This window comes from Orcinus orca, chromosome 16 (assembly GCF_937001465.1).
Source record: "Orcinus orca chromosome 16, mOrcOrc1.1, whole genome shotgun sequence".
NCBI lineage: Eukaryota > Metazoa > Chordata > Mammalia > Artiodactyla > Delphinidae > Orcinus > Orcinus orca.
In genome coordinates, this window is record NC_064574.1 from 65,916,768 (window position 1) to 65,930,939 (window position 14,172).

The 14,172-nt window shown below is 42.1% G+C and overlaps 2 protein-coding genes across 11 annotated transcripts in view; one reads left to right on the forward strand and one right to left on the reverse strand.

Moving 5' to 3' along the window:
* The window catches only part of LYRM1 (LYR motif containing 1), a 25,706-nt gene extending 16,137 nt beyond the window's left edge, over positions 1 to 9,569 (forward strand). For 7 of the 10 annotated variants that reach the window (XM_033425940.2, XM_033425939.2, XM_012532682.3 and 4 more), the window contains 3 exons: positions 3,217 to 3,375; positions 7,720 to 7,812; positions 8,940 to 9,569. In XM_033425940.2, the coding sequence (XP_033281831.1) occupies positions 3,217 to 3,375; positions 7,720 to 7,812; positions 8,940 to 9,056 (369 nt within the window). In that variant the 3' untranslated portion in view covers positions 9,057 to 9,569. Of the gene's footprint in view, positions 1 to 820; positions 2,181 to 3,216; positions 3,376 to 7,719; positions 7,813 to 8,939 lie in introns of those variants that run through there. The other 3 variants (XM_033425937.2, XM_033425938.2, XM_012532683.3) reach the window with 3 other exon arrangements.
* DNAH3 (dynein axonemal heavy chain 3) overlaps positions 9,456 to 14,172 on the reverse strand; it is a 191,511-nt gene continuing 186,794 nt past the window's right edge. Inside the window, exon 61 of the mRNA XM_033425952.2 lies at positions 9,456 to 13,726. Coding sequence (XP_033281843.2) covers positions 13,373 to 13,726 — 354 coding nt within the window. The 3' untranslated portion in view covers positions 9,456 to 13,372. The remainder of the gene's footprint in view (positions 13,727 to 14,172) is intronic.

Here is a 14,172-nt window from a genome sequence, read left to right on the forward strand (position 1 = left end):
AAAATGTGATCTATCCTGGAGAATGTTCCATGTGCACTTGAGAAGAAAATGTTATCTGCTGTTTTTGGATGGAATGTCCTATAAGTATCAATTAAATCTATCTGGTCTATTGTGTCATTTAAAGCTTCTGTTTCCTTATTAATTTTCTGTCTGGATGATCTGTCCATTGGTGTAAGTGAGGTGTTAAAGCGCCCCACTATTGTGTTACTGTCGATTTCCTCTTTTATGGCTGTTAACACTCGTATTGAGGTGCTCCGATGTTGGGTGCGTATGTATCTATAATTGTTTTATCTTCTTCTTGGATTGATCCCTTGATCATTATGTAGTGTCCTTCCTTGTCTCTTGTAAGACTCTTTATTTTAAAGTCTACTTTGTCTGATATGAGTATTGCTACTCCAGCTTTCTTTTGATTTCCATTTGCATGGAATATCTTTTTCCATCCCCTCACTTTCAGTCTGTATGTGTCCCTAGGTCTGAAGTGGGTCACTTGTAGACAGCATATATATGGGTCTTCTTTTTGTATCCAATCAGTGAGCCTGTGTCTTTTTTTTTTTTTTTGCGGTACGCAGGCCTCTCACCGTTGTGGCCTCTCCCGTTGCGGAGCAGAGGCTCCGGACGCACAGGCTCAGTGGCCATGGCTCATGGGCCCAGCCGCTCCACGGCATGTGGGATCTTCCCGGACCAGGGCATGAACCCATGTCCCCTGCATTGGCAGGCGGACTCTCAACCACAGTGCCACCAGGGAAGCCCCAGCCTGTGTCTTTTTGTTGGAGCATTTAATCCATTCACATGTAAGGTAAATATCGATATGTATGTTCCTATTACCACTTCCTTAATTGTTTTAGGTTTTTTTTTGTAGGTCCTTTTCTTCCCTTGTGTTTCCCACTTAGAGAAGTTCCTTTAGCATTTGTTGTAGAGCTGGTTTGGTGGTGCTGAATTCTCTTAGCTTTTGCTTGTCTGTAAAGCTTTTGATTTCTCCATTGAATCTGAATGAGATCCTTGCCGGTAGAGTAATCTTGGTTGTATGTTCTTCCCTTTCATCACTTTAAATATATCGTGCCACTCCCTTCTGGCTTGTAGAGTTTCGTCTGAGTAATCAGCTGTTAACCTTATGGGAGTTCCCTTGTATGTTGTCATTTTTCCCTTGTTTTAATAATTTTTCTTTAATTTTTGTCTATTTGATTACTACGTGTCTCGGCATGTTTCTCCTTGGGTTTATCCTGCCTGGGACTCTCTGCACTTCCTGGACTTGGGTGGATATTTCCTTTCCCATGTTAGGGAAGTTTTCAACTATAATCTCTTCAAATATTTCCTCGGGTCCTTTCCCTCTCTCTTTTCCTTCTGGGACCTCTATAATGCTAATGTTAGTGTGTTTAATGTTGTCCCAGAGGTCTCTTATGCTGTCTTCAGTTCTTTTAATTCTTTTTTCTTTATTCTGTTCTGCGGCAGTGAATTCCACCATTCTGTCTTCCAGGTCACTTATCCGTTCTTCTGCCTCAGCTGTTCTGCTATTGATTCCTTCTAGTCTATTTTTTTAAATTTTTATTATTGTAATGTTCATCTCTGTTTGTTTGTTCTTTAATTCTTCTAGGTCTTTGTTAAACATTTCCTGCATCTTCTCGATCTCTGCCTCCATTCTGTTTCCGAGGTCCTGGATCATCTTCACTATCATTATTCTGAATTCTTTTTCTGGAAGGTTGCCTATCTCCACTTCATTTAGCTGTTTTTCTGGGGTTTTATCTTATTCCTTCATCTGGTATATAGTCCTCTGCCTTTTCATTTTGTCTGTCTTTCTGAGAATGTGGTTTACATCCCCCAGGCTGCAGGATTGCAGATCTTCTTGCTTCTGGTGGATGAGGCTATCTAAGAGGCTTGTGCAACCTTCCTGATGGGAGGGACTGGCGGTGGGTAGAGCTGGGTGTTGCTCTGGTGGGCAGAGCTCAGTAAAACTTTAATCCGCTTGTCTGCTGATGGGTGGGGCTGAGTTCCCTCCCTGTTGGTTGTTTGGCCTGAGGAGACCCAGCACTGGAGCCTACAGGCTCTTTGGTGGGGCTAATGGTGGACTCTGGGAGGGCTCACGCCAAGGAGTACTTCCCAGAACTTCCGCTGCTAATGTTCTTGTCCTTGGGGTGAGCCACAGCTGTCCCCCACCTCTGCAGGAGACCCTCCAACACAAGCAGGTAGGTCTGGTTCAGTCTCCTATTGGGTCACTGCTCCTTTCCCCAGGTCCTGATGCTGACACTACACTGTGTGTGCCCTCCAAGAGTGGAGTCTCTTTTTCCCCCAGTCCTGTTGAAGTCCTGCGGTCAAATCCCGGAGGGGCCACAAGATCTTCAGTCATCAGAGAGATTTTCAGTTGTACTTATTATACAGTTCTTATGTGGACAAGGAAGTAGACCAACAATTTTGAGAAATATTTTCGACAAGGTTATGATGAACTAAAAAACAGTTTGCAACCTGACAAACTCTGGGTGGAATTGAGCCTGCAGATTCATTTTATGTTTGGTACTCACATTTTCAAAAATAAGGAATTACTGTCTTTTTTGAAATTTCATATTTTAAAAATCTCGACTGCCACCTATTGTTAAGCTATCAGGAAATCTGGCACCCTTAGGCCCTCAATTCTACATGACAGCAGCTGGCTGGGGCAGAGTAGCAACTGTCCCCTTTCAAGGGGGTACATATTCTCTAGTTGGCCACTGTCCCCACCCAGCCGGTTTCCCTCATTTTGTTACCTGCCAGGCTCCAGAGGCACTTGAGTTTGCAATCCCTGCATTAAACTCAAGTTCACACTTAACTAGAAAATTCAGTTATTCAAAATGTGGCTTCTCCTATGCACTCAGGTTAGTGATGTAATTTTACCAGAATATACACTAAAAGCATCATTCCTAAGATATTCTGGCGAAGAATATACAGGTTTAAAGAACACTAAATGTGCATTTTGGTTTTGTCATGTTCATGAAAGTGGCCATCATGGCAAACAGCAAGGCTGAGCAACCTTTAACCATGGGATGACGTACAGGGCCATCTAGGAGACGCTGGTATTCATAATAACACCGTTCTGGCAATGCCAGCAAACAGATCTGTTCAGAAAGAGCAGTTATTTCCAGACTAATTAAAGAGCTTGATTTTTAAAAATGTACAGCTGCCTCCCTGCCTACTGTCAAATTGAATTTTTATGCAAATTTTTCCTCTTCTATTTTGGTGGGTCGGAAGATGACAACGGCAACACGACAAGAAGTTCTTGGCCTCTACCGCAGAATTTTCAGGCTTGCGAGGAAATGGCAGGCTGCATCAGGGCAGATGGAAGACACCATTAAAGAGAAACAGTACATATTAAATGAAGCCAGAACACTGTTTCAGAAAAACAAAAATGTAAGTAGGTTCTAGCTGGAGACTGCAAGGAGGAGAGCAGTTTCTTGTGGTGCTTGTTCATTTCTTCTCTGTCCTAAAGTTGAGAGGACTGAGCAGCACAAGTCAGAGTGACGGAGTGGGGAGCAGGAAGGGGCAGAGGCACAGCCTAGCTGGCTTGCCCAACCCGGGCTTCTCTCTTCACTCTTGGCAGGTCTCAGTCCAGCGGGTAAGTGGCTCAGCATCTTCAGAAGACCCCATGAGCCAGGAGACCTGAGTCAGGCCAGTGAGAATTTTCAGGGTAGGATAGGTTCCTCACACACTGTGCCTGTTGTCAGCCACTCCCACAGGAGGTACGCAGTTAAATTTGTTTTTTTTTCAATTCATAAGCTATTCAGAGCCTCCAAGTATAAACCCATTCAGAGGGAAGAGAATAGGTTTAAGATGGGGTTCCCTTCATAACTTGGCTTTGAACTCAAGCCTCTTTGGGACCTCAAAATTGGGTAAAATAGTGCCTCCATTTGCTAGTTGAACCCAGACACCAGGGAGCCAAAAACCATTCCAAGAGGCTTGATTCGACAAACCATAAAGCATCTAGCTGTCAGCTCCTTAGGAAGACTGCCTGGCCCTAAGCATGGAAGGAGGCTTTCAGCTCCTGACTTTTCTTGCCTCTTTCTCATTGATCTCATGGATTCAGCACTGTCACTGTTCACTTCGTGAAACTTCCTGACAATTTACTCTCTTTACTTTTCCCTCTCTGACCCCATCTCAGTCTCCTTTTCTGCCCTGTCTTCTTCACACACACTCCTACCAGCTGTAAGCGTCCTCTGAAGGTCAGCCCTCTGCACTGAGAGGCCCAGGCACCATGGTTCCAGATCCCATATCTTGACCTGTCATCAGCCACCTGCAGGAACTCACCACAAGCATAGTAGCCCAAAGCAGAACTCATCTTTCCACAAGAACACCTCCCCTTCCCAGCTTTCCCATTTCTGTCATAGCTCCTGCCACTATTTTGTGACCCATTGCTCTCATTCTTTCATTCAGCAAGTAGCTGAGTGTCTACCATGTTCCAAACACCAGACTAGACATCAGGGATATAACTGAGCAAAACCGAGACAGGGTCCCTGAAAGATGTTTCAGAGTTAGATAGACATGTAAAATTACAATTGGAGTAGTGCTACACAAGAAACCGTCTCGATCTACAATATCCTTCCCTTCTCATAATCCCTGAAGTCTCCCTGCTTTTAATACCAACCTGCTTGTGAACTTTTTCTGCTCTTACCATAGACCATGCATACCACATCAGAGTGTATGTACCCCCCCAAGGTCTTGAAATAGTCCTTTGAAGAATAGAAGTAAAATATTGTAAGTGCTGTTTCTATTTATTTTTATCACTCTTTTAAAAATGTCTATTATATATATATTTATAATGGAATTATTAATATATTTAATAAACTTATAAATACACATATGGGGCTCAGAAATTTTTTTTTTTTGGCCACACTGTGTGGCTCGTGGGATCTTAGTTCCCTGACCAGGGATTGAACCCAGGCCACAGCAGTGAAAGTGCCAAGTCCTAACCACTGGACCACCAGGGAATTCTCAGGGCTCAGAAATTTTTTATTGAAAGAAGTATATGATCAAAAATTTTGCAGACCACTGAGCTATACCTACTCCTAATTAGTTGGTGATATTCTCTTTTTTTTTTCTTGTTTGTTTCATTTATGTTGGTATGGTCTCCTTAACCAGATTGTCAGTTCCTTGAGCACATAGACAGTTTCTTATCCTTTTCTAGTATATGTCATGGGCCCTGCCTTGTGGTTGTCACTAAATTACTGAGCATTTACAAATACTTTGATTCAGTTGATCTTCTCCAGGAACTCTTCCTCAAGTTCTCTGCCCTCACCCGACCCCATGATGGCCAGCTACTCTGCTATATAGGAATCTAGATAGCAGTCTGTAGCAGTCATTGCCCTTGTTGATTATATACCATTGTGTCAGAGTTGTTCTGCCACGGTAATATCCTTGATAGTTGAAGGCAGGGACCATGACCTCACAGTGTCTAGTCTGGTGCTGGGGATATCATAGTAGTATGTGCCCAGTAAACCTTTGCAGGTTCACTCACCTAACTACTGCCCAAGACCCTTTGGGTTTTCAGTTAAGGCAATAATAATCCTTCATTTGCCTCTGCTTGAATTGGCCCAATGTGGTGTGAGCCAGAGGGAGGTCGTGTGTTTGCCAGTGGTGAAGCCCGCGTGCCTAGAGCCTGTGCGCCGCAACAAGAGAAGCCACCACAATGAGAAGCCTGCATGCCTGAACGAAGAGTGGCCGCTGCTTGCCGCAACTAGAGAAAGCCCGTGTGCAGCAACGGAGACCCAACACAGCCAAAAATATATAAAATAAATAAATTTATAAAATACTGGGACTTCCCTGGTGGCGCAGTGGTTGAGAGTCCACCTGCTGATGCAGGGGACACGGGTTCGTGCCCCGGTCCGGGAGGATCCCACATGCCGCGGAGCGGCTAGGCCCATGAGCCATGGCCGCTGAGCCTGCGCGTCCGGAGCCTGTGCTCCGCAACGGGAGAGGCCACAACAGTGAGAGGCCCGCGTACCACAAATAAATAAATAAATAAATAAATAAATAAATAAATAAAATAAAATACATACTTGTTGTACCATGTATTAGAAAGAAAACAGTATCAGATAATTTTGCAAGTACTGTGCTTAGAGAGTCCATTTAAAGAAAAAGTTTAATGTTAGTATAGGTAGTTGTGGATATGGCAGAATCATGCAGGCAGCCTCTGAATGACTGATTTGGAGAACTCCACCCCAACTTGTTCAAATGGACAGCTGGAGCCCCAGAAGCCCTCAGCCCCCTTAACCACATCTTTATTAGGGGCTTCTTTCTTCCTAATCCCTCACGTAGACATAAGTAGTCTCTTGTAACCTCACTTGCTATAAGTGCTTAATAATAACCCAAAGGTATCTCATTAATTGGTCTAAATCCTAATGAGCAAATGAGAACATGGAAATCTACTCCCAAGGTGGACATCAGAGCAATAGCTTCTGAGAAATACAGAGGTCAGAAAGCTGAGCCTCTGTCCCAAGGGACTCAGCTGTGGTTCTTTCTATGTGTTGCAGTTTCTGGAACTTTACTCCAAGAGGTACCATAGGACAGAATGCCCTTGGAATTTCCAAGCCACGATGGCCCAGACTTCACTGTGGGTGTCATCTGGGGCTGATGCAATCCCAGCTCTGCTTTGAGGCCCACTTACAAACTCTTAGCAGAGGCATGTGTTGACTCATTTTCCATCCTCGGAATGAAACGGTTTCTCCCCTTCTCCTACCTGGCTTTCTGTTTTTCAGAATGAACTTTTCATTCCTTTACTTGAAATTGGACTACCACAATTTAACTGTTTTGAAACTTCAAATGTCATTTCTTTTCCTCGCTAATGAGCAAGACAGTTTACAGTTCAAAATAGAAGGTGGATCATTCTCCAATGTCTTACTCGGGGTTTCTAGACAGCACTTGCTGATAATTGGGTTACTTGGAAGTAACTTGATCAACAAGGGGAGGATATGAAGAAGCACTGTTGTTCATTGTTGGTGGGAATATAATTTATGGATTGCTCTTAGGAATGTAAATCGGTACAGCCTCTTAGAGGGTAATTTGAATCTACAGGGAATATCTGTGAGAATTAAAAAAGCATGAACCCTTTAACCTAGCAGTTCTCTCTCTAGGAAATGATCTTTCAAATATATTTGCATGTGAGCCAAAAAAATTTTTAGAGGGATCCACTGTTTATAATGGCAAAAGATTGGAAATAACCTAAATGTCCATCAGTAGAAGATTGGTTAAATTATAATACAGCCTTATGTTGGAATTTTGTGCAGCTGTTAAAAAGAATGAGGCAGCTCTGTATGTGTAAATACAGAAGGAGCTTCAAGTTGTTAGTGAAAAGGCAAGGTTCAGAACTTTCATTTTTATAAGTAGAAATGCTAAGTTTACAGAGGTATACTTATATATGCATAGAATATCCCTGGAAGAACAAACAAGAAACTTCTGATAATTGTTGTCTCTGAGAAGGGGAACTGTGGAGACAGGAAGAAGAGGGAGACTTTGTTTTACATTATATCCTTTTGTATTATTTGAATTATTTTTACCATGTGCTTGTATTATCTACCTCAATAATTTTTAAAAGTTAAATCCATGGGAAATTTTATGCTAAATTGCTTTTGATTTTTTAAATTACCAATATTTAATTTAGTGGCTAATGAACTGAAAAAAAGTTTAAGAAAATGTGTACCTATACTTTATGTAGCATTGGAAAGATGCTAACAATCTCACCTATTTTTTCCCTTTTAATAGCTTACAGACACAGACCTGATTAAACAGTGTATAGATGAGTGCACAGCCAGGATTGAAATTGGACTACATTACCAGATTCCTTATCCAAGGCCAGTAAGTGTGACTCCAGTTAACATGTGGTGTGTACTTATCCTTGTCAACCCAGTTATTTCCAAGAATGTGTACCAAGAGGGCTAGTGTTTGCTGAGAAGTCTAGAGCTACTGTAGCAGGCATGTTGGAAATAAGCTACCCTTGCGTGGCCACCAGCCCATCACAACAGACTAAAATGTCAATGAATGCCTGATTTCTCCTACTTGAACAACTTTCCCTTATATGGAAGGGAAAGCCAGCTCACATTTACATAGCTTTCTCTTCTGACTTTCACCTTTTTTATGGAAATATTTTTATTTTCCTTATTGTAAAACACAGGTTTATTGTTAAAGAAAGAATAAAATTCAAATATTGAAGGAATGCATAAGGTAGAAAGTGAAAATTGTCAAAAATTCTCACCCTGTGGAAATGACCGCTATAACTGTTGAGTTGGACCATATGAAATTGCCAGTATTCTACTCTTGACCTACAAAAACAGCAATTTTATATTGTATTTGCTCAGCCTAACAGTTTGGTAATATATCCTTTTAGTCTTTTTTTCTATACTCACGTACGTACATGTTCTTAAAGTATATGGGACCCTAGGCATACTGTTTATCGCCTATTTATTTTATTTCCTCTCTTTTGGATATCTTTTAAAATGGATGCATTGTATCCTATTGTAAGAATATGCCATAATTTAACCAGCACCCACCCTTTCACTAGACATTTATGTTGGTCCCAGTTTTCCACTATGCAAAGAACATCTTTGTGTATACACTTTTTTCCTCACCTTCTTTGGACTCTCATCTCACTGTGTGATCTGTGGTTTTTTCCTCCATGAAGGATATATGGCAAAGAAGAGCACAAGCTTTGGAATCATACAGATCTGGGTTCAAATCCTGGTTCTACTACTTAGTGTATAATCTTGAGCAAGTTATTTAACCTGAACCTCCATTTTCTCATCTGTGAATATTAGAATAATAATTCTCTATGAGATTATATTGAGGATTAATGTGTATAAGGACTATAAGGAATCATGAGCCAGTATAGAGTTAGCACTTAGCAGAGAGCATGGTACTTAGTAAATCTTCAGTGAATATAAGCTGCTGCAATGAATATAATTCTTAATATTATTATTATTATTCAGATTCATCTACCTCCTATGGGCCTTGCCCCACTACGAGGCCGGGGACTTCGAAGCCAGGAGAAATTGAGGAAATTTGCCAAACCAGTATATCTCAAGTCTCACGATGAAGTTTCCTAACCCAGAAAAAAAGTTTTTTTCTGAGAATGATGAGCCAACTAGGTCTTAAATGTAAACCAGACAACAAAGCTCTTCTTGATTGGGAGCAAAAATCCAAATATCTTCTTAAAACCTTCAAAATACTGGTACTCACCCCATGGTGTGTGCTCACACATCACTCCAGTTTGTCAGGATCTTGCTGCCTGAGTGGCCAGCACTAACCCTAGAGGTCATGGACCTTATATCCTCACTGAAGCATCATCTGGAAACAAGACTAAGGCCTGTGGGCAGAAGACTGAAGGGTGACAAAGCTCTTCAAGGGAATGCCGATCACCACACATGCCAGCTGACATGAAGAAATTAGCCAGTTGCTGGAAGTTCTCATGGCTACTATAAAACTATATACTACCCCTCAGAATATTTTTAGGCTTTTTTTTTCAAGTTATAGATTTGCTTAAAAGTGGGTTTTTTGTGTGTGCTTTGTTGTCTTTTGACACTTCCAATTTCCACATAAACAACTCCCCTTAAAAAGCGCATCATTGGATCAATCATGGTTTTTCACTGAAATTGTATATGAGACCCATCTCTGCCCCAGACAGACACATACACAAAAGTTCATGTCTTAGGTAAATGCATATGTTTAGTTTATCTTAAAGCCTATAATTACTTTGGATACACTTAGGATCTGAAAGGCTCACTAGAAACTCATACTGCATTCGTTATGAGAATTTTACATTAACATAATTAGGAGGTACAAGAGCTAAGCTGGCTTTCAAATTATATCCAGACTGAAATGGGACAAGTAGAGATCAAAACATAAAGGACTTACACCCCTGCATGTGTGGATACAGGTGAGATTCCCATGGCAGTTCATTTGTATGTCAGCGTCCTTCCCTCTTACCTCCAAAGGGGCTGGGTAATCACCAATAAAGAAAAATCTCTAGTGATTTTGGTCTCTCTCTGCTGTTTTCCAGAATGGCCTTGTGATCCTCAAAAGCAGCAGCTGATAACTTCCTGCCCATACCTAGATTTAGGATTCACACAGATTCTCTAATTTAAAATATGTATATTTCAATTTCAAAACCCGTTCCTGTGGGCAGGAACATACCTTTTCATGCTCAGGATAAGTAAGTATTACAGGGTTTGGCAGTGACATGGAGAGCAAATATCATACTGTGTCAGTAGAGATATAGCATGTACATATTTAACACAAATGCAGCTATAGTCCTTTGATGGAGAGAGAGAAATGTACATGTGCTGGCAGGCATGTCGGCCCCTCCATGGCCATTCGGTGAGCACATACCCCAGCCTCGCTTCAATTAGGAGACATCAGTCTGCTATTCCATCAGTCACTCTCCTATCTGATCTCATTGTGGAAGCATTTCCCTACCAAGAGGTGGTTCTGATGTTTAAAGGTAAGTATTTCTAAAGCAATATAAGGCCTGTGAACTCAAGCCAACTGCTTTATCTGGTGGTCAATGAAACACTGACCTGTTCTTGGAGGAAAAACTGGCTGTGCTGAACTGAGTGAAACATGACTTGCTGTCTCCATCATTGTCCCTTTCTAAGTAATTCAAGGTGATTTTGAATATGCAATTTTTGTTTTACGCTGTAGGGGTTAGAAACCATCCTTCCTACCCAGACTCTTCCAAAATGGAAGTCCATCTAATGCTAGCTAACCTCTAAGTACCTTCTGTGTGCCAGGAATCTTCCCTAAATGTGCATTTTATATGCCTAGCCTCCTTCGCAAAGATGCATATTCTATTACACAGAAACATAATTTCCTGCCAAACTTTCCATGAAACCTATTTGTTTATAATTTTTTCTTTTCATTTTCTCTCCAACCCTATAAAATCTCCTTCTTTGGTCTTTTAAAGGTATCGCCTACATCCCCTCTTTCAATGAAATTTTCTTCCAATGCTGACAAGGACTGAAAACTATTTACTCAACACCTAGATTTTTAAAGAGCAAGGACTAGCTTGGCGACAAGGTTTGTCTGATGTCATCTGCTGAGGTATTTATGGGCAGGGCCTACAGCTTCTCACGGAGCTGATCTCTGGCCATCTCTGCCCCAGGGCCCCAGCCTCTAATTCACCAGGACTCCTGAAGAACCTACTGCTCTCTCCTGGGGGTGAGGGGGAGAGACATTAATTAACACATGGACCCCAACAGAAAATGACCTTAAATTTAGGGGAATCTTTTGAATTGAGGGAAATTTTTTAAGTTACAAAAATTTAATCCATCGTACAGGAACATCCTGTCCCTTGACCCCTGAGGAACGAAACAGTCCCTGCCTCCCTCAGCTTTTGCCGCTGAAGGTGGAGTTAGATAACTGTAAGAGAAATTCAGTTCTCTTAGCAACCTTCTCACTGCCTCATAGCTTACAATCTGACTTACCTAGCCAGTCGAAGATTCAGGGATTTGGGATCCTGACCGTCTTTCCATCTCACATGGCTTAGCAATCTATTTGGAATAATAGAGAATAAGGCAGTTCCAGCTATCTATTAATTCTGATTGTCTTTCCTCTATTGGAAAAAGTTATGTTTCTTCGAGAAACAGCTTTTAAGCTACCTACTTGGAGCTGGAAGAGAGTGGCTCCACCTCATTGTCTCTTTATCGGCCCCAGGCAAGATTTGGAGAACTCCCCTTTTGCACTTAGGATCAATTAGATGATTTGCTGATCTCAGAATTCAGAGTCCTCAATCAGAATTTGATTGGCTCCACATTCCCATGAAGAAACAAGTTTTCTGGAATATGTTTATGTGGTTCTCAGAAGCTTCATTTAAGAAAAATCAAAGACCCCAAGTCAGGACATTTCTTCTAGTGAAGAGGCAGGGAAGCCAGGCCAGACACATTAAGATTCCCAAAAAGCCTTATGTCTTTGCTCATCTATGGACTGACCAAGGGAATGCCCTAGAAGTAGCCATTTAGAGCCAAAGAGCCACAAGAGAGAGTTGGTTGAGAATATATCAAGAATTTGATTTTTATCTCCCTCAGGATTCTCTTCCAGCTGGCCCTGGGGAGAAACAGTGATAAACTAGAAATTTCTTGGACATGGTTGTTGGAACTACACATCTCTTCTAAGATTCTACATCACAATATAGCGAAGTCCTCAGCAAGGAGGCAGCGTGAAGCAGTGAAAACTGCACAGGTTCTAGAGCCAGACAGACCTTGGCTCAAAACCTGGCTTTTCAATGTGAAAGAGCTGGATAATTGTAAGCAAGTTAGTCTCCTTGAACCTCTAGAGGGGGAGACAATCATATCCAACATAGGTACAAGCAAGATATCTAAAGGCCCAGGGACAAACCATGGCAAGCAACAAATAATGGTTCTCTCGCGTCTCCTTTCTTCCTGAAATTTCTGCCCATCTGTGTAGGCTAGTGGAGAAGAATTGGGGTCCCAGTTCTACCGCTGGTTAGCTGTAAAATTGAGCTAGTTACTTTTCTAAGCCTCCATCTCTGCATCACTGAAATGGAGATAACAATAATACCGCATAAGATTGCTGTGAGAAGTACATTTTAAATATATCAAGAGCCTTTAAAAAGTAAAAGTGGGCCAAGCATCTTTCAACCTATGAGAAGCCCTAATGTTAGCCCATGTGAATAGACTAGGAGAGAAGCACTTAAAGATCAGTGACAGTTACGGCAAAATAATGGGGGGAAAAAAAAAAAACCCACCAGGCAGCTTAGCCACATGACTAAAGGTCTAGGTTGAAGAGTCCCACTGCCTGTGTTCAAATCTAGGCTCCACTATTTTCGTAGCTATCTGATTTGGAAAATAGTGCTTCCTCTATATCATGGTTTCTGCAGCCATAAAATAAGGATAATAACCCACTTTATAGGAATGCTCTAAAATACCTGGCTCATAGCAAGTGCTCCATTAATATAACGGTTATCATCATCATCGTCATCATCCCATGTGACTATCAAAAAAGGAAAGCTAGATTTCAGTCAAGAATGAAGTTCCTGGGCTTCCCTGGTGGCGCAGTGGTTGAGAATCTGCCTGCTAATGCAGGGGACACGGGTTCGAGCCCTGGTCTGGGAGGATCCCACATGCCGCGGAACAACTAGGCCCGTGAGCCACAACTACTGAGCCTGCGCATCTGGAGCCTGTGCTCCGCAACAAGAGAGGCCGCGATAGTGAGAGGCCCGCGCAACGCAATGAAGACTGGCCCCCGCTTGCCACAACTAGAGAAAGCCCTCGCACAGAAACGAAGACCCAACACAGCAAAAATAAATAAAGTACTAAACTTCTACCCCCAACACCTTCTTTAAAAAAAAAAAAAAAAAAAAAAAAGAATGAAGTTCCTTTTATTTTCTGTGTTGAGACAGATGCCATCAGTTATCTAGCTGGCACAGTGAGGCTACTCCTCGGTTTACCCAGTGCTTCTGGGGCCTGTCGGTTGGGAGTTCAATGGATAGGACATAGTTGGTGGAGTGGCCTGTGGTGGAGAGGATACCTCTTCGGGCACTTGTTTTGTAGACTGGACACACATAAATGTTCTGATGCAGAAACATTGCATTTTCCCCAGGTTTCAGCCAAATAATGGGCAATGGGTCATAGAGGATTCTGGGGAGAGACTCCCCGATCTGCATCGTTTCCCTATCCCAACGGGCGCCTTCTAAGAAGAGTCCTTTTATGTAGGCCCCATCTTCTGGGTTATCCTCCATGACTGTTTCTTGTGTGGTTACCTGGAAGACAGGAAGCTGTGAGTTCCATTATCTGCCATTTTCCTAAATGAGGCAGCATTAAGAGATTGAAAAAGTACAAACTGGCTTTACTGTCTGCCTTTCCCAGGATGCATTTCCCAGGACACTGGGGCTTCTCTGATAACATTCCTGCCTGCTACATGGGCCAGGTCTGATTTCTAGTTAGCATGCTGCCCTTATATATGGCAGGCACAGAGAATGCACTAAAGTAAGAGCCAGGAGGCCACATTAACTGTTACCTAGCTTAGTGGCCTTGCACAATCTTTCCCCTTTCTGAACCTCGATCTGTAGTGAGGGGTTAGGTTCAGATGCATGTTGGTAAAACAGTTCTCTAGCAGGAGAAATGAAACCTTGATTTGTAGTTTCTGTCAATTTCTGTGGTGTAAAGACTCCCACCATGGTCAATTTCAGCCTATCAATTGTTTAAC